At 43.0% G+C, this 19,981-nt stretch overlaps 1 protein-coding gene across 15 annotated transcripts in view; it reads left to right on the plus strand.

Annotated features, from left to right (window-relative positions):
- Positions 1 to 19,981, plus strand: part of AAK1 (AP2 associated kinase 1) — a 167,767-nt gene that overhangs the window by 100,894 nt on the left and 46,892 nt on the right. For 13 of the 15 annotated variants that reach the window (XR_012325663.1, XM_019942707.3, XM_073791281.1 and 10 more), the window contains exons 8-13: positions 332 to 464; positions 3,358 to 3,461; positions 5,793 to 5,872; positions 9,742 to 9,896; positions 10,869 to 11,173; positions 15,850 to 16,098. Coding sequence is in view for 14 of the 15 variants with exons in the window: in XM_019942707.3 (XP_019798266.2) it covers positions 332 to 464; positions 3,358 to 3,461; positions 5,793 to 5,872; positions 9,742 to 9,896; positions 10,869 to 11,173; positions 15,850 to 16,098 (1,026 nt within the window). In the remaining variant the exon portion in view is untranslated. The remainder of the gene's footprint in view (positions 1 to 331; positions 465 to 3,357; positions 3,462 to 5,792; positions 5,873 to 9,741; positions 9,897 to 10,868; positions 11,174 to 15,849; positions 16,099 to 19,981) is intronic. The other 2 variants (XM_033838363.2, XM_033838364.2) reach the window with 1 other exon arrangement.

Raw genomic sequence — 19,981 nt, forward strand, 5'->3', positions numbered from 1 at the left:
AAGAAAATTAGTTTAGACCTCTGTGAAAGTTATTCAGGTGACCTGCCCATTATTTAAGTGGTTCTCACATATGTGTTACTAGTTCTTAAGAGCAAAACCAGCTGAATACTTGTTCTTTATTGGAGCACAATTTGGTAATGAGGATAGAAATAATATAACTTAGCAGATATATAGTGATGTTGGGTTCTAAATTCAAGTTTCTAATGGGTTAATAGTACAGAGTGTTTAGATTTGCTGTAAATGTGGATGGTGCCAGTATCTCTCAGCAGACCCATTTGCAGCTATGATAAATAAATCACTAGTAGCAATCTGCTTTTTTTTACTTTTTTAGGCTCTTGGATGTTTGTTGTATAAATTATGCTACTTCACTCTGCCATTTGGAGAGAGTCAAGTGGCAATTTGTGATGGAAACTTCACAATTCCCGATAACTCTCGATATTCCCAAGATATGCATTGCCTAATTCGTAAGTATTTAAAGTTTCTAGTTTCACATTTTTATTTCTAATCTCTAGGAATGGATTGGAGGATAAAGGGATTAGATCCCGGGAGTGATGAGTGGGATGCAAAAATAAAGAAATCAGTTGATAACTGTTGGTCACTCAAAGACCATGTAACGGTGTCTAGTTAGAGTGGTGAGTCTTTTTGCCAGAAATCTAAACTTGGTTTCACACCTGGGCTGGCCACCCAAGCAGAAATCTTAACTGGGCTTTGAGCATTACAGTACTGCCCTGTTCTCTCGCAGTCTGTATGAAAGCTCTGGTACCAAAGGAGTCCAGCTGACTCATATCAAGCGATAAGAAATTCATCTTTGCAAAACTGGAAGCAACTCAAATTAAAATGATTGCAGTGCGTTGGCTGAAGTGAATACATAATTAAGACTATATAACTCTATGGAACTAGGTTTTTTCCTCTCATTTAGGTTAATCACTGGATTTTGATAAAAAGCATTTAAACTCAATGCTTTAAACTGTTTTTAAGATTCCCCACTCTTTTGTATCATCATAGTAAGCATATGTGCTAATGTTCATTAACCAGATGGCAGAATAAGTAATTTTTGCTCAACCCGCTGTATTGGAATGCGGAAGAAACAGAGATTTTTATTATCTTTTTACTTTGGTCAAGATGTTTAGTATCCACATTTTAACAATCACAGATTGTAAATCCTGAGTAATGCACTTTGGGTCCTAGGTGGGGATACACTTGGAGAAAATAGAAGAAGCAAATGCGGTGCGGAGCATCTGACATTTGTTGAAGGCCTACTTGTACCTCATTTAATTCTTAAAACCCTATATAGCAGGGGTCCCCAACCCCCTGGGCCGTGGACCGGTACCCATCCATGGCCTCTTAGGAACCCGGCCACACAGCAGGTGAGCGGCGGGCAAGCGAGCGAAGCTTCATCTGCAGCTCCCCGTCGCTCTCATTACCGCCTGAACCATTCCCCCCCACCCCGCCCCCCTTCCATGGAAAAGCTGTCTTCCGTGAAACCAGTCCCTGGTGCCAAAAAGGTTAGGGACCACTGCTATATAGTAAATATAATTATCCCTATTATACAAATGAGGAAACGGAGCCTCAAAAAGTATAGGTAATGTACCCAAGTTAACATAGTAGTAGCTTTTAAGTGACGACCCATTCCATTATACTAGTTTACACGAGTTTTATCAATCCGCCTCTTCCGTTTATTAATACAGAAGCGGGAGCAGTATTTAAAGGAATGGAATATCGTGTTTAATGGTTGTTGGATGTTTTCAGAGGTAAAGCATTATATTGATATCTGTACTAAAATTGCAGCTATGTAAATGAGATTGCAAGGAAATATGGGGAAATCGCCAAACTTATTGCTAGAATGGTAGGAATTTTTGCAAAAAAAAATTTTTTTTTTTTTACTTTTGTGCAGCAAATTCATATTACGAAAAACAGCTCTTTATGAATGTGTGTAACATGGCATCTTTCCTAAACTCTGATCTGTTTCACTTTACAAACTGTTGGAAGAGTCCACTGTCACCCTAACTCACAGGTCTGAAAATGCATTTCTTGTTATCCCCCCGCGCACACACACACACATGCCCCTTTCACTCCCAGTACAAGGTTCCCCTCTCCTCCTTTCAGTTTCTATCAGTGGTGTCGCCATTCAAGCCCAGATGACTGAAATTTAACGTTTTCTTTGGATCTGGCTAGCAAGACAGAATAGAGTCAGTCATTTCCTAAGCAGCATTAATGCTTTCTTTGAAGTTTCTCCTGTTTGCTTGACATTCTCTCTCTTCTCATCACTGTCACCATAATATATACCGACCCTGTCGGCTCATGCCTGTACTGGTGGACTGGCCTGTCTGTCCAACACACCCTCACTATGAGATTAATCTTACAAAATACCACCCTATCATGTCCCTATTCAGTAAACCTCATGGCTTGCCAATGGTCCCATGTATTCTGGATTCATCCTCCCCACCTTATTTCCCTTTATTCTCTGACAAGGAGACCTCTGCCCTGTCCTCTTGGTTCCTCTATTCCTTGCAACAAAGCGTTCTGTTGCCTTTCTCCAAGTCCGTCTTTGCTCAGACTGTTTTCTTACCTGGAATGTCTTTTTCTCTGCTTTTGCCCTGACTGACTAAATTTTTTCCTGCCTTCAAGGACCAGCTCCACTCCTGCCTCTTCTGCAAAGGCCTTCATAAGGCTGCAACCTCATCAGTCTTTTCTCAACTTAGGGTCCAAACCATTCATTTGATTACTTAAGCAATAAATTGCCTTACATTGCTGTTTACATGTATATGTGTTTGTGTGTCTTCTCAAGGATTTTTTCCCCTGGGGATTTTTCCAGCTTCAGAAGGAGCAGAAGCTTAAAGGACCTGGAAACAGACACATGATCTGTAGATCACAGTAAAAGTAGAGATGTATTTGTTATCTTGTCATTTCTTTTAGATTGGAAACCAGCTAGTACGTCCAACAAAAGAATAATAAGTAAATTCATGAAATTTGAGTTTTGGTTATAATTATCAAGAATAATCATTTGTCTAGCTGATAGTATGAAAGAAGGAGACCAGAACTTCCTAGGTACCAGAAAATGAATGTGTTAAGTTCCACACTGAGAACTTGAGTCCCTGTTGTGCAGATCACAGAATGTGAACTTAAAGTATCTTTGTTACAGTTCAAAAACTTTGTTATTTTCTTGCAGATATTTAAAATTTTAGGAAAGTTAGAGCTTCCCTTTCTGAGAGGGGAAGAAAAGGGCTAATCGTACTGTCTGACTTTTATGAGAAATAAAAATTTTAAAAAGAATTTTGGTAATAGAGAAAGTATGCTTCTTAGCTAATGTAATAACTCTTTGGGTATTATTAAATAATTCATATATGTTTATCTTAGGGTATATGTTGGAACCAGACCCTGACAAAAGGCCAGATATTTACCAGGTCTCCTACTTCTCATTTAAACTACTCAAGAAAGAATGCCCAATTCCAAATGTACAGGTATGTGAAAGGTACTTTTTAGGGGAAGTAAACATGATTGAATTGTCATTTAGCATTCCTGGGGTATCAATCAGCTGTTTAAATGAATAAGGCGTCCCTTGCTTTATCTAATAGGGGGCATTCAAACAAGGCAACTATGAAGGAGTTGCTATAAAGGGAATCCAATTTTTCCATAGAATTTAATTATAAAACTGAGGCAATTTTGCACACACACACACACACACACACACACACACACACACACACACACACACACACACACACACCCTGGGGATTGAGTTGAACGCTTTGGGTAAAGATTGACCAACTTTACCTTGTCAGCTGTCCTAGTTCCCTGAGAGCCAACGTGCCTGTTGTATTTACCGAGAGGAGGTTGGGCAGGCCGTTTCCCTAAGGCAAGGCCCTGGACTTGCCACTGTGCCTAGGGGAACATAAGCCCCTTGTCCCTTTCCTCCTTTGCTGTAGCAGACCTTTCTTGATTTTGCTTCTGTTGCTGGCCAGTCTGGAACTCACACTCCTTTTTTTCTACCCTCCCCACATATGTCAGGCCATCAGAATGTTTTCTACACGGTCATCCTAAACTCTACAGACAGTTTTCAGAGTACAGTGCTTGCAAACACCCTTCTTGTAGTCTTGGCATATTTCTCATGTCATAGTATGATTCAACTTTCTTGAATATTTTACTAATGGATGCTGGAGTAAAAAATTTCTAATTGCAAATTGTCTTATAGTTTCTCCAGTAATGAACTTCTGATGTCACTACTGGAGCTTGAGGGTGCTGATAAGTAACACTTCTCTTTCACTCCCACATTTGGAATCAGATGTGGGAATCGTTCAGATGGAGCTCGGCATATTGGCTTTATTACTAAGAAGACTGAGTCAGGGAATGTGGCTTGACCAGTCAGGCTCCCTAACATTAGCTCCACATGACTGAGCAGCGAACGCCTGGTTCCTGAGGGACAGGCTCGTCCATAGAGGAGGGGGGCCGAGGGCAAGCCAGACCAGCTCACTTTTCTCTCCCAGTCTTATCAGTCAAGTAAGTTCCCCCTTTCCCTTGGGAGAGGAATGCTTGGAGGGTGGGAGAGAAGCTAGGAGAAATTTTCTAGCCAAAATCCCCTCCCCCCCCACCTGAAAACATGAAGGAAATGGAGGTGCCTCCTGAAAGCCACTTTCATTATTAGTGTTCCATGGTTCGGGTTTCCCAGATTAAAACGAAGGATACTGTGCAGTAACCTAAGACAACGTGATCCCTTTTGCTGTCCCACTTTCCCGTTCATGAAGTTAAATAACGTGAAATAGGATTGGAAGCATTCAGGTTGGTAACTCATTTTTAAAAAGTAAGCGTCACCAGTCTCAAGCCTTTGGCACTTGCTCAGTGGTGGCCAGCCGTTGTCTTGTGGCTCCCTAACCACAGGAGGCGCTGTTAGACGCATGGTGCAGAATCCGAGCCCGAGGAGCTCCGCCTGCCTTGTGGGTTGAGCAGTGCCTCACATGCTGGGAAGAGGGGCTGGCTCAGCAACCACACACACCGCGGCTGTGGGTTTCTCCCAGCATTCTCACTGGAAGGCTAGGTGCACCCTGGCTTGGCCCACTAGGCAGCACCAACGTCTCTAAGATCTAGCTGAGAGCTTAAGTATAGCCTACAGACCTCTTTTCATTCCTTTCATAACATCACTTCTAAGCTGTGCTGTAGGAGGGGGAGGGAGCTGAGATCAAGCCCCAGTGCTCTTGCCTGGCCCAGAGGTTGAGAATGACAGGGGTGGAGTGTGCTGTACTCAGGCTGCTCTGTTCCCTTCTCAGATCCTTTGCCTCCCTGACTGGGGCTGAGTCCAGTGGGATATACTTAGGTTAACTTCTTCCCTTCCCAGACCAGAGATCAGGGTCTGAAAGCCACTCCGGAAGACCCTAATGTGTATTTCCATTGGCCCAATCATGCTGGTTATTCTTTTTCAAAGAAATCTGTGGGGTGAATTTTGGGAATTGGGTGAAGTGGGAGAAGGGAGTCAAAAGGTACAAATCTCTAGGTATAAAATAAATAAGTCATGGGGATGTAATATACAGCATGGTGACTATACTTAGTAATACTGTATTGCATATTTGAAGGTTGCTGAGAGAGTAGATCTTAAAAGTTCTCATCACAAGAAAAAGAATTCTATAACTGCGTATGGTGATAGATGTTAACTAGACTTATTGTGGTGATCATTTTGCAATATTTACAAATATCAAATCAATCATATTGTACACCTGAAACTAATATAATGTATGTCAGTTACATCTCAATTATTTAAAAAATCTCTGGTGTCCTATTAAAATTTTCTTTCAATTCTATAGAACTCTCCCATTCCTGCAAAGCTCCCTGAACCAGTGAAAGCCAGTGAGGCAGCTGCAAAAAAGACCCAGCCAAAGGCCAGGTAAGAAAGTTGCTGTAGTAGCAAGAGAGGGGACCTTATGGTTCTTGATTTTTAACACTGCCATGGCCAGAGGCTGCACAGAACAGGAAAGGAAGCTCTGTCTCCCCCAGGCAGAAACTGTTCTTTGGGAGTGCAAGTTGGAATATAGTAAGATACAGAGATCTACATCTGAAAGAGAATCGAGAACCCCACAGCTACTCCCTTTGCTTGGGAATAGGTGCAGGGCATTCAGAGGTGCGGTGACAGCAGACCTTAAGTATTGCTAGTACAATATTGCTAAACATGTGTCCTGGCCTTTGCATAGCCTAGTCCACCACATTAATCTCCAGGAAATCTTACTTTCTGTGGCTCCAGCCACATTAGGAAAGTACAGGTCAAAGCATTGAGTCCATGAACAGCAAAAGAGCCTATGGATCTTAGGTAATCACATTCTAAATAACGGAGGTTCTTCCAAGTAGCAGGTCAAGAGAGGAGTCAAGAAGCTAGGGTTTTATTTGGGGAAATGCCCCTGTGCGAGAAAATAGAGTGGGTGCCGAGGAAGCTGGGAGAGCCATCAGAAAGCATGGAAGTCTGACCCAGAGCAGGGAGGAGAAGGTTGGCTCCAAGTGACCTGGACTGCCTGCCACACAAGGTAAGGAAGGTGCATTGTCCAGGAGTCCTGTCTTTTAGGAACCGGCCTGCCTTAATATCCTTGTGGCTGGAACATTATGGCTGAGAGCAGCCTCTGGGAAGCGTGGCCTCGGGGCACACAGGGCAGTGGATTTCAGGAGCACAATAGCTGAGCCACTTGGTCTTTTACACCCTTGTAGTCGAAGGTCTGCAAGGCGCATCCTCATGGCTGCCATGTCTTCCAAATGGCAAATTCTCAGGGTAGTCCCAGAATTGTTTATACCCTACTTTTCTACCACACTCCCATGCCAAGGAAGCCTTAGTGCAAATTATATCAACAAAGCACCCTAGATGGGAATATATGAATTTTAATAGAATAGTAAAATAACTTCTGTTTTAGAAAATTCTTGAATATTTATAGAATGCCTGTTGTGTGTCTATTCCAGATGTGACTCTAAAGTAATAAGACTTTGGTTTTTAACAAACTTAGCAAACTACGTCCATGATGTTACTTTGCATTCTGTTTATATGTTAGTAAGTCTGCCATGATCACCTCTAGGAATTGCTTTTGGGGCTGATTTAATTAGCTTAATCTTTTGGGCTTATGGCCATCTTGTACTAGGCCCAGACTTGGTATGTATAGAGGCTAAGCAAAGATCCATTCCCACAAAGCACACACATTTATAAAAATTATAATACCTGCTGACGTTTGAGTGGTACTGTGTTGTGTAAAATGGAGAAAATAATACCTACATCATGAGGCAGATGAGAACATCAAACACTCCTGTGACTGTGTAACTTATATAAACTCTATGGTGCCCATGTGTTAGTTCGTGTGGACCTCAGTAATGCTGCAAGAATATACAGACCTTACAGCCAAGAGATTTGGATCTAAGCTGTTCTGTATATAATCTGCAGTGATTTCATTTGCGTGATCACATTTGCTCCCCAGTCCTGAGAGGTGGGTTTTTCTTTCAGACTCCTTTTTTTTTTTTTCTTGGCCCCGTCACGCGTCTTGTGGGATCTTAGTTCCCCAACCAGGGATTGAACCCTCGCCCTCTGTGAAAGTGCAGAGTCCTAACCACTGGATCACCAGGGAATTGTCCTCAAACTCTATTTTTAAAGTAGCCACTATTCATTGAGGCATCACATATACCAGCTACCATACTAGGTACTTTACATAAATAAGATGACCTTTTTCCCCCCCTTAAAACAAATCTGTGAGGTTGTTGCTGTTCTCACTTCACAGATGAGGAAACAGAGACTCAGAATTGTAAGTCAGCTGCTCAGGGTAGTTAGTCAGTATGTGATTAGCAGAAGAACCAGAACTCCAGCATCCTCACTCTTTCTACTCTGCACGTTAAGTGGTTTGCCCAGGATCACACAGATAGGGCAACTTAGAGCCAGATCTGCTGGCTTCAAGATCTGTATTTTCTTACAATATACTGAGGTCCATACAAACTAACATTTTGAGCACGCTTCAGTTTATAAAATGGTTTTACAGTTATTGATACATTGATGTTCACATCTGCCTCATAAAGTAGGTATTATTGTCTCCATTTTATACATAAGGGACCCCAGGCTAAAAGAGGTTCAGTGGCATGCCTGTTATCACAGTTAGTTACTGGGGAGCTAGAGTTCAAGTTCGGTTTTCTTTGACTCCAAATCCCATTGATTCTAAAAATGTTACCCTTAGGAGACCAGTGTGGAAGTTCTTGGCGTTTGGTTTTCTACAGAAGTCTGTTTACCTCCCTCACCCTTGGCTTGATCTTTCTTACCCCTTTCTCCTCTTTCCCAGCATCTGTCCTGTTTTCCTTCCCACCTCCCTTCCCCAGGTCACAGCCTCTCCGATGTGATAGCTTTTATATTACCAGCTTTCCACCCAGCATGAGAGCAGGATGCCAATGAAAAGCCTCAGGGTCCAGAATGGGCTTGCCTTGGAGACATGTCATGAGGAAGGACACGGGGCCAGCTGCTCTGCTTCCTATTTTGCATTTTATGGAGGCTGTGCCAGATATATTTTGGAAATATTCACGAAGCTTGTTTATTTTGGCCTTCACCTCAGCTATTACTCCCTAAAGTGTGTTTTCAAAGGATAGCCACTCTGATCTAAGTTAGCTAGTAGCCAGCTTCCTGCGCTGCTCGAAATCAAGGGAAGCTACCACTTGGGCTGTAGCACCATCGCAAGGAGCAAGCAGACTACACTCTGTACTCATTTAGATTAGATTTGGCTGTGAGTTCTAGAAAGTGCAAATGACAGTGGCTTATATAAGATAGATTTTTTTTTTCTCTCAAGTAAACAACATCTGGAAGCAAGTAATCCAGGGCTGATACGGAGTTCTGTTCCACAAAGCCCTCAGGTACCCAGGCTGCTTTAAGCTCATCACTCCACCATCCCTATGGTTGTGGCCATGCCCTCATGGGCCGATATGGCAGCATCCCTCTTCCAAGCAGCAGGATCAAGGAATTGCCAAAGAAGAAGAGAGACAAAGAGCATGCACAGAGTTTCTTAAGGTTTCTAGAAACTGCTACATAACAATCTGTTTATAACCCACGTAGGCCAGAACTTAGACGCATGGCCATACCTGATTACAAGTGAGACTGGGCAATGTGATTTTTACTCTGGGTGACCCTATGTCCAGCTAAAAATTCTTATTACCATGGAAAAAAGCAAATATGTGTATTGGAGGAAATAGAGTTCCTGTCACACTCCCCAAATCCTTTATCTTGGGTTATTTACTTATTCCTTCTAGTTGCGTTATTGGATTAACTCATTTGATGCTTCTTATTATAGAGAGACCATTTTGACAGCTAGTTCGAATCAGGTTTGAGTCCCTGTACATCTGAAAACCACCTGCTTTAAACCCCTCTTTGCATTATCATCAAAGTAGATTCTAGGAAATCCTAAGAAGTATTAGGCAAAATGGTCCCAAGATCAAAAAAGTTTGAGAAACGTTGCATTCTATATAATGCTGTCTTTGAGGTATTCCTTGCACGTTCACAAGTGAAAAGTTTTTCTAGAAAGGAATCTGCTATTTTGATCAGTGTGTTAAAACTTATTTGCCCACCTTTTTTTTTTCATAACATCTAGTAACACAAAACATCCTGTGGAATACCCTCTGGGAAATGTTGATTAAGTGGATATGGAAGGTTTGGATGAATGTGGAGGTGAAAGGTTATCCATCATGTACTCTGTCTGCCCCCTCTTCATTTTCTCACCCTTTAACAGGCAGGTTTTTTTTCACCTTTTCTCTTTCTAGACTGACAGATCCCATTCCCACCACAGAGACTTCAATAGCACCCCGCCAGAGGCCTAAAGCTGGACAGACTCAGCCCAACCCAGGAATCCTTCCCATCCAGCCAGCCCTGACACCTCGTAAGAGGGCCACAGTTCAGCCCCCACCTCAGGCCACAGGTCAGTAACTAGGTCGGTTTGAAACTTGGTACACCTCTTTGTCATCCTGGACTGTAGAGAAGTCTTGGAAAGCCTGGTTTTTCCTGGAATGGAATCTAGAGACATGTAAAGAGTAATGGTTTTCCTCAAGGAACTGGAGATGAGCTGCCGTTGAAGTTGTACGGGTCATGGCTGGCCAAAAGGAAGGCCTCACATTGAATTCTCCAGTGGATCTCCAAGGCCACTGAAGCCTGTTGTCTCTATTTTTTCTAGTCTTGGCCCTGATTTTATGACGTGGTCCATTCGTCCCCTGCCTCCCTCTCTATTTCATATAGTTCTCTTTGCATTAAAAAAAAAAATCTTTTTGGACACAGAGGAATTATTTCTTTAATGCTCTGTCTCTTGAGGTATCTGTCACCTCTTCATGTTTTGTTTTTCCATTTCTAATGAGCGGACTGAGTTTCCTTTCGTAAAGAGGATTGATCCAAATTATCAAGTAACTGAACACAGCCATCACTCCCCCTACCAGGAAGCTGCTGTTGGTGAATTTGGTGGTCATTTACTTACAGTCAGGCATCCAGACTGGGGTTGTGTAACATACATGTAAACCACCAAAGAATGCTTTGGTCCTGCAGTGTGCCACAAATGCAAAGATTGTGTTTATGTACAGTAGCATCAAAGTCCGGTTGAATATGTAGATCCTCAGGGTGCTGACTAAAGGAGTAATTGACTAAATGGGATGGTGAGCAAGGGAGGACTTTTTGAAGGAGACAAGCATTGAACACTGTTATTGGACCATGTTTTGAAAAATATGAAGCACGTAGTATGGCAAGAAGAAGGAAGGGCCTTCCAGGTGCAAGGACAGTGAGAAGCCCATGGATCTTGGGATTATCTGTCCACTGATCACCCCCTCTTTATTGCTTTGGCAAGAAAGAAAGCCGCTTTCGTTTGGAAGAGTTTTGAGCCCTTATATGGAGTTTATTCTCCTTGCAGGATCCAGCAATCAGCCTGGCCTTTTAGCCAGCGTTCCTCAACCAAAACCCCAGCCTCCACCCAGCCAACCCCTACCGCAGTCTCAGCCCAAGCAGCCCCAGGCTCCGCCCACCCCACAGCAGCCGCCTTCCACGCAGGCCCAGGGTCTGCCCACCCAGGCCCAGGCCACACCCCAGCACCAGCAGCAGCTCTTCCTTCAGCAGCAGCAGCAGCAGCAGCAGCAGCAGCAGGCGGCACCGCCTCCTGCACAGCAGCCAGCGGGCACATTCTACCAGCAGCAGCAGCAGCAGGCCCAGGCTCAGCAGGTAAGGCGGTGAATGTGACCCTCGCTTGGCATATGTGAGTCATCCCTGTGAAAAGGTCCACTACGTGCAGGTGTCTTCCTTGGGAAGCCCTGGGAAGACAGAGAGCCATGACCCGGCACAGCGTTGTACTCACAGATGGCAGACACTAAACCTCACACAGTGGAGCCCTCACTGCATCACTCACAGCCCTCCCCTGCTTCTTCTCAGGCCATGGGGAATTCTGCACCTCACCAGGGAACCTCAGCAAGGAAGCTGGTTTTTAAGGACTCTTTTTTAAATTTTTATTTATTTTTTATTTATTTATTTATAACATCTTTATTGGAGTATATTTGCTTTACAATAGTGTGTTAGTTTCTGCTGTATAACAAAGTGAATCAGTTATACATATGTCCCCATATCTCTTTCCTCTTGCATCTCCCTCCCTCCCACCCTCCCTATCCCACCCCTCTAGATGGTCACAAAGCACCGAGCTGATCTCCCCGTGCTATGCGGCTGCTTCCCACTAGCTATTTTACGTTTGGTAGTGTATATATGTCCATGCCACTCTCTCACTTCGTCCCAACTTACCCTTCCCCCTCCCCATATCCTCAAGTCCATTCTCTAGTAGGTCTGTGTCTTTATTCCCGTCTTACCCCTAGGTTCTTCATGACCTTTTTTTTTTTTCTTAGATTCCATATATATGTGTTAGCATATGGTATTTGTTTTTCTCTTTCTGACTTACTTCACTCTGTATGACAGACTCTAGGTCCATCCACCTCACTACAAATATCTCAATTTTGTTTCTTTTTATGGCTGAGTAATATTCCATCGTATATATGTGCCACATCTTTATCCATTCATCTGTCAATGGACACTTAGGTTGCTTCCATGTCCTGGCTATTGTAAATAGAGCTGCAATGAACATTTTGGTACATGACTCTTTTTTGTTTTTCTTTTTTTTTTCTGACATGACACCATCATCAAATTGAAGCAGAAAAACAATTATTTCTTATTATCATCAAATATCCAGTAGTGTTTAACTCTTTCTGGTGTGTCATAATTTAAATTGCTTTGTATATTTTTTCACATTTTTTTGCTCTGAATATATTCATTTTATAATGATCAATATATCTTTTAAGTCCCCCTTTTAGCCATAGGTGGCTTCCTCCTCTTTTTTTCCCCTTTGCCACTTTTTTTTTTTTTTTTTTTTTTTAAAGAAACTGGGTCGTTTGTCCTGTAGAATTTCCCACATTCTGGATTTGGTTGATTGCATCCCTGTGGTGTTGTTTAATATGTTCCACCACCCTCTGTGTAAATGGGTAGTTTCTTGAGGCCTCTCAGTATTTGATTCAGGTTGATAGTCCTTTGTTCTTCCAGTTGCATCACATCAGGAGACATACAGTAGTCTCAACATCACAAGACATACAGTAGTCTCACCTTGTCTGTGGGGGATACATTCCAAGACCCCCAGTGGATGTCTGAAACCACAGCTAGTACCGGACCCTATATATACCATGTTTTTTCCTATACATACATACCTGTGGTAAAGTTTAGTTTATAAATTAGGCACAGTAAGAGAGTAACAAGAATAGCTAATAATGAAATACATCAATTATAGCAATATACTGTAATAAAACTTATGTGAGTGTAGTGTCTCTCACAAAATATTCTTGTGATGATGTGAGATGATAAAATGCCTGCTTGATGAGATGAAGTAAGGTGAATGTCGTGAGCATTGTGACATAGCGTTAGGCTACTCTTGACCTTCTAACCATATGTCGGAAGGAGGGTCATCTGCTTCTTGGGATCCAGAACCATGGAGCCATGACAGTGTCAATGGTTGCATGTCAGGAGCAGATGGTGTCAATGGTTGGGGATCCCAGCCAGGACGAAATGGGACGGTGCAAGGTTTCGTCACACTGCTCAGAACAACATGCAGTTTAAAACTTATGAATTGCTTATTTCTGGACTTTTCCATTTAATATTTTCTTTTTTTGTTTTCTTTCCTTTTTTTTTGCGGTACACGGGCCTCTCACTGTTGTGGCCTCTTCTTTTGCGGAGCACAGGCTCCAGACATGCAGGCTCCGTGGCCATGGCTCACGGGCCCAGCCGCTCCGCGGCATGTGGGATCTTCCCAGACCGGGGCACGAACCCGCGTCCCCTGCATCGGCAGGCAGACTCTCAACCACTGCGCCACCAGAGAAGCCCCCCATTTAATATTTTCATATCACTGTTCATCACGGGTAACTGAAACTGCAGAAAGCGAAACTGTGGATAAAGTCTGCTTGTCCCCTCTTTTATTAATATTAAGATCAATCTGTGGGTTTGGCGTTGTCTGTCTGATCCAGTCACTTAATATTCCCCTTCAGTTTGTTTCCTAAGTCCATTAATTCATTAGGGGTGGCAAAGCGGTGATATTCTAGCATTCCATCTTCATTTCGGGGCTGGATTTTTCTGTAAAGAACTTGGGGTCGAACTCGCACCCCCTGCATTGGAAGCGCGGAGTCTTAACCACTAGACTACCAGGGAAGTCCCCTGTAAAGAACTTTTTCAGCAAGTATTTGATTACCCTGAGGTACTGTTTGTACAGAAAAGGCAGAAATAATGCATGACTCTTTCCCTGTGTTTACCAGTTTTCAGAATAATGAGTTTGTTCATAGTACCATCCAGAAGTGAACAATGAAGATTTTGTTTTGTTCTTAGTATCATTATGAGTTCATGCATCTTAATATATTTGATATGTTTCCACACATTGCTGTTAAAAAAATTTGTCCCAGTTGTCTCAGTTTTGGCCAGTGGAAGTCTCTTCAGATTGGCTCCTGGGTCCTTTGGCTGTGACTCCAGTAGCCTTTAATGTGTCCTTGCTATTTGGTGTAACAAGCTGTTCCAGAATCATTCTGCCCTTGACCTGGAATCAGCCATTTCTCCAAGGAGCTGTTTCCCTTTAATGGAAATGATATTTAGAGACCACAGTCTTGCTACTAGGGATACCCATTTGCTAATGGGTTGGTTATTATTTTTAGGCCTTTTCAGTGAATAGTTAGGACACATATATATATATTTTTTAATAGAATATACACCATGAATTCAAATTTATATTTCTAAAGCAGATTTGTAATTATAGGATTTTTGTTTAACTTCTTGGATTTTATATTTGTATCTTTCTCATCTGGAAATCTTGATTCCTAACAACATTAACATAATTCTTAATTGATTTATAGTTTCAAGGTAACAATACCAATATGATTACTGAAAACAGTTTAAGATTTCTTTGCCATTCTTGTTTTTTGGGTTTTTTGTTTTTGTTTTTTTGCGGTATGCGGGCCTCTCACTGCTGTGGCCTCTCCCATTGCGGAGCACAGGCTCCGGACGCGCAGCCTCAGCGGCCATGGCTCACGGGCCCAGCCGCTCCGCGTCATGTGGGATCTTCCCGGACTGGGGCATGAATCTGTGTCCCCTGCATCGGCAGGCGGACTCTCAACCACTGCACCACCAGGGAAGCCCTTCTTTGCCATTCTTACACCTAGAATGTTTAGCACATTATTTTCTAGGAGTTTGGCTATTAATCTGTTACACAGGTTTATTTGCTTTGTTTTGCTGTTTAGTTATTGCTTTTTAAATTTCGGTTTAATTTTGTTTTGTGAAAATGTAAAACATTTACATAATTTCAAACTTAAATCTGCAAAATTCTGTTCCCTCCATCCCATATATGGAGGTATCCTTCATTCCTATTTACAACTTGAGAGTGTTCCCTTTAAAGGATATATAGCATAATTTATTCCAATCAGTCCCCTGTTGACAGACATTTCGTTGTTTCTAGCATTTTGCTATTATAAGTAGCCAGCTATTTATTGATATCTGCTTTTTTTGCTAACGCTTTAACTTTGCCCCAGTAGGCAAACAATATCCTCCCAGTTAACTTCATAACTAAGTGACAGTATTTGGGCTTTCACAGACAAGATCTTGACTTTTGTTCATCAGTAGGCCCTTTTTTCAGCTGTGTTTTTGTGCCTTACACAGAGTCCTTAGTAGTGAGGAGTAGAGAAGTATTCCTGTCTTCAGGAAGTTTATAAAAGAATATAACTTGAAACCATGCTACCAGTATAAGATAAAATATCATTAAGTGGTAGAGTATATTGAATATTTTGAATGTTTAAAGATGGGAGTATAATAAAGAGAGCTATTGGGAAATGATTTTCAGAAAGGCTTGAGAGGACTTAATAACTGAGTTAACATTTAGGTTATTCTCCTTAGTGTCATCATTGCTTCATCCTGTTCATGTAGGGAAGAATTTTAATCCTGGTTATTTCCAAATCCCTTTACGAGAGGGATAACTTCTGCGGTTAGCAGATCATTTAGTAGCTTCTGTTACGCTCCAGCATGTGGAGTCACAAGATGTACAGTCAGATGGATGCCCTCAGGCCAGGCACAGAAACCCCTCGGAAGCCAGTCTGCACTGCAGGAGGCAGGTAGTGCAGTGGCTGGAGCCTGTCAGTGTAATGTGCTGCTGTGTTTATGTCATGCCCTGAGGTTCCCCTCGTGACTTTTCAGGCCAAGGTAAAAGACGCCCTACCTGCCCTTGCCTTTGGCTTCAGCACCGGTCTTAGTTGTTACTGAGACATTCATCCTTTGTGGAATATGGTTCTGAGACAGGCTTTTATTCACCTCTTCATTCCTTGCCACTTTCTCCTGCTCAGTTTCAGGCAGTACACCCTGCAGCCCAGCAACCAGCGATCGCTCAGTTCCCCGTGGTAGCCCAAGGAAGCTCTCAACAGCAGCTGATACAGAGCTTCTACCAGCAGCAGCAGCTGGCCACAACCCTGCATCAACAACAGCTGCTGACTCAGCAGGCTGCCTTGCAGCAGAAGACCGCAGTGGTAGCCCTACAGCAGGCCCAGGCACAGCCAGCCACAGCCCCCCAGCCAGCCCCTGCCCAGGAGCCAGCGGTGAGAATCAACCAGAAGAGGAGCACGCAGTGAGGGCTAGGGAAAGGGTGGGAAAGAGGCCGCAGCAGCTGGTGTGGCACGGCTGCTCCCCGCCCTGGTGGTGAAAATATTTGATCTTTTCCCGATACATCCAGGAAAAGGATGAGGTATACTCTAGAAGCTTAAGGTTTTAGAAAAATGATTCTAGGTTGCTGATGGACAAATGAACTTGTTTACAAGACACAAATAGACTCACAGCCATAGAAAACAAACTTATGGTTACCGAAGGGGAAGGGAGCGGGGAGGCATAAATTAGGAGTATGGGATTAATAGACGATGAACTTTCTTATTTCTCACTCTAATATTAGGCTGGCAGAAAGAGCTGTTCATTGTCTCTGTCAGTGCCAGTGTCAAGCAGTCAAAGCCCTAGGTAGGGTTAGAGCTAATCCCTTTCCCGTCTTCAGGGGGCAGTTTGACCACTGTGGCCTTCCCAGTCTCGGGAGGTTCGTGTAGGCCTCCACCTGTACCCTGAGTCCTGACAGTCTTGTGTTTATTCTTTGTCTTGGACGATATTACTGGCCACCTAAATAAGTCTACTATGCAGCGCCCTTCCAGGGCCCGCTTGCTGAGACCATTTGTCGTGGCCTGATCTCCCTCTGGGCACCAGAGCATCTGACTGTTGTTTGAGCCATCTTGTCAGTTTAGAAATTCGGCATGTTCGTTTCTAGATACTGGCTGAGTATAGAATCAAGACCTCTACATGCTTTCTGATTGACCTCTACAGGTACCTCCTCAGGCACATCATACTTTGACCTTTAATGAGTGCCTTTAATGAGTACTCACAGAGTGACAGTAATAGAAAATTTTATAATGATAGAAAAAGGCATTTTACATACCCAGCTGACAGAGTATCACAGCTACTCTCTTATTCCCAGGGAAGCCCAACCACTAGAAGAACAAAGGAAAAGAAAGAAACTATCTTTCTGAGGATTGATTTCTAATAGAGTTTTGTCACTCATCTTAAACCAGAAAAGCTACATCCCTTCAAAAGGAAGCAGTGCCGTAAATAGATTGTCTTCTTTAAGTCTCAGCTAAATGTGTGTTCAGTGTCTTTACACCTTCGTTTCTGAAACAGCTTGGTCTTCCTGCAGGCGTTTGGTAGACAGCTACTCTCTGTATTTTTAACAAGCGACAAAGTTCCTCTTGTTAATGGAAAAAGAGTTTTTAAAAAAATTATTGTATCATGTAGCTAGTTGAAATCTTATTTTGTCCAGTCCTCATTTAATGGAATTAGAAACTGAGGCCCAGGCTAGAAAGGGATCACCCAAGACACACAGACTGATAGCACCAGAGCTGGGGCATGAACTGAAGAATCCTGATCTGTGTTCAAGGATAATAACAATGATCGTTCAGGGTGAGGACGCGATCATCTACCACTGACTATACCCTTCTTATGGGGTCCCCCTCTGCTGACCCTGGACAAAAGTATCCACTTCCTTGGGAATGAACTGTGATCCTTCTCCATGTTCCTTGAATGAAAAAATACTTTGAGCACTTTGTTCAGGGGTAGGTGGTTGAGGGCACAGAGAAGGAACGAGAACAGAACGTGCTTCAGCCAGGAGCCAGAGAACCTCCCAGCCTTGACCCTTCCCTTTCTCCGGTGACCCTTTGTAGGACTTTGCTAGAGAAGCAAGTAATTGAATGTAAAGCATACCCTGCAACCATCTCACAACAATCTGCAAAGGGAGGATGGCCATACCCCACAGATGTTTATTGCAGTCTTAAAAATAGCCACAAGCATGGAAGCAACCTAACTCGTTCCAACAACTCACCTGTGCAGCCATTAAAAATCATGGTTACAGAGACTTCCCTGGTGGGCCAGTGGTTAACAATCCGCCTTCCAATGCAGAGGACGTGGGTTCAATCCCTGGTCGGGGAACTAAGATCCCACATGCCGCGGGGCAACTAACCCTGCGTGCCACAACTACTGAGCCAGCACGCCACAACTAGAGAGCCTGCGAGCTCTGGAGCCCACACGCCATAACTAGAGAGCCTGCGTGCCGCAACTGCTGAGCCCATGCACCCTGAAGCCCATGCGCCACAACTAGAGAGAAGCCTGCACACTACAACTAGAGAGAAATCTGCACGGCGCAACGAAGAGCCCGTGCACCACAATGAAAAATCCCACATGCCGCAACTAAGACCTGACACAGCCAAAAATAAATAAATATTAAAAGAAAACAAAAACAATCAACTATATTTCAATAAAAATAAATTAATTTTTAAAAATCATGGTCATAAAAGTCTGTACAATAGTATGGAAACTCTCATGAGGTAGTGTTAGAGGAGAGATGAGATTATGGGACGAGTATGTACTTGAAATAGACTTAAATATAAGATACCAGAAAGATAAGAACAGTTGTATTAGAGTAGTGGAATGGAAGTCCGGGTGGTTTTTCTCCCCTAGTCTATATCCTTACATTTCTTGATGTTATTATACTCCTTTTATAGTTAATATATTTTGTTTTTTAAAAAATCTTTGGCAAGATAGGCATTTGAGTCTACCTTGCTTCTTCTCCCCCTGTGGTCTGTTTCTCCCTCCTCCCCCTTCCCAATCCCATTTTTGGATGAGGAGGCATCATGGTGCAGAAAAGGGTCCTGGGCGATAGTCAAGAGACATGGATTCTGCCCTCAATTGACCGTGTGACCTTGAGTGAGCACTTAGCCTTAGGGGGCCTTGGTCTGGTCTCTTCTAAAATGAGGGAGTTGGAATCCATGTTCTCTAAGGTCTTTTTTGACTCTTCATTCTGAGTTTCTGATTGGAAATAAAACTGCTTGACAGGGTTGTTGTGGGGAGTGGCTGAATGGGTGGCAGCCAGTTTGAATTGGTAGCTGTGATAAAACAAGGTGTCCTCATGATGGAAGCATCTGTTCTTCGGTGTGCTGCATACAGAGAATAGGCAGAAGGAAGGGAAAATGTTCTCCAGGTAGTCTGGACTCTTCAAAATAAAGGGCCTCAACAGTTAAGTACCCTTTTCAGTGTAGTGAATGTCTTAAAGTGCAAGAAATAAGCAAATCTAGTTCTGTCCTTAAATCCCTTCTCGCCCCTATGGGTACTGGCTTTAGGCTGGCTGTTGCAGATGCACTTCTGGACCCCTGAGGAAGTTGTGGAGCTGGAACTCTGGTCTTCTTCCCAGAGCACTTTGCTTCTCACTCAGAGATGCAGTCAGCTGCTTTACCCTTTGACTTTAATTTGATCGGAATTAGAACCTTATATTGTATCATTCATTCGATTGGTGAGTGGTTGTGTACTCTCACATGTACGTAGCCTGCCTCAATAAAATTAAAGTCTGAGTCAATATAGGTACAGAAACTCCCAGGCTGTCAGCATCCTGACCCAAGTAGCTGGACACTCTAGTTTCCTAAATCTCTTCATCTTTGAAGACACAGAATGTGAGAACCAATTTGCAGCGTGGAGGGGCAGCTCCAATCTGAGATGAAGGACTGGAGGGAAGGGATAGTTCAATACCTGAGGCATTTAATATTCTGAGTTCCTTTATATCTGGATTGACAGTTAAGAAAAGGGTTAGGTGGCCTTCTTAATATTAATTTTTGTTCATTTTCTTGACATAGAACTTTGTAGATCAAGACTTATGCTTAAAGACTCGCTATGTGGCCACAAGGATGTTCCCACCAGTTTGTTTTTCTGTGGTGACAGTGTGTCCTGCCTTCCTTCTGGAAAAGACCTGTATGTCAAGAGAGGCCTCGTATTATTAGATCAGTCATCATCAAGGGCTTTTACATTTTTTCTTCTCTTTTACTGTATTCTCTACATGGTTCTTCAGTGCCATTTCCAAACTGAAGATGGGAACAGGATCATCCCACTGCTCCAATGCTGCACATT

Source organism: Tursiops truncatus, chromosome 14 (genome assembly GCF_011762595.2).
Source record: "Tursiops truncatus isolate mTurTru1 chromosome 14, mTurTru1.mat.Y, whole genome shotgun sequence".
Classification (NCBI taxonomy): Eukaryota; Metazoa; Chordata; class Mammalia; order Artiodactyla; family Delphinidae; genus Tursiops; species Tursiops truncatus.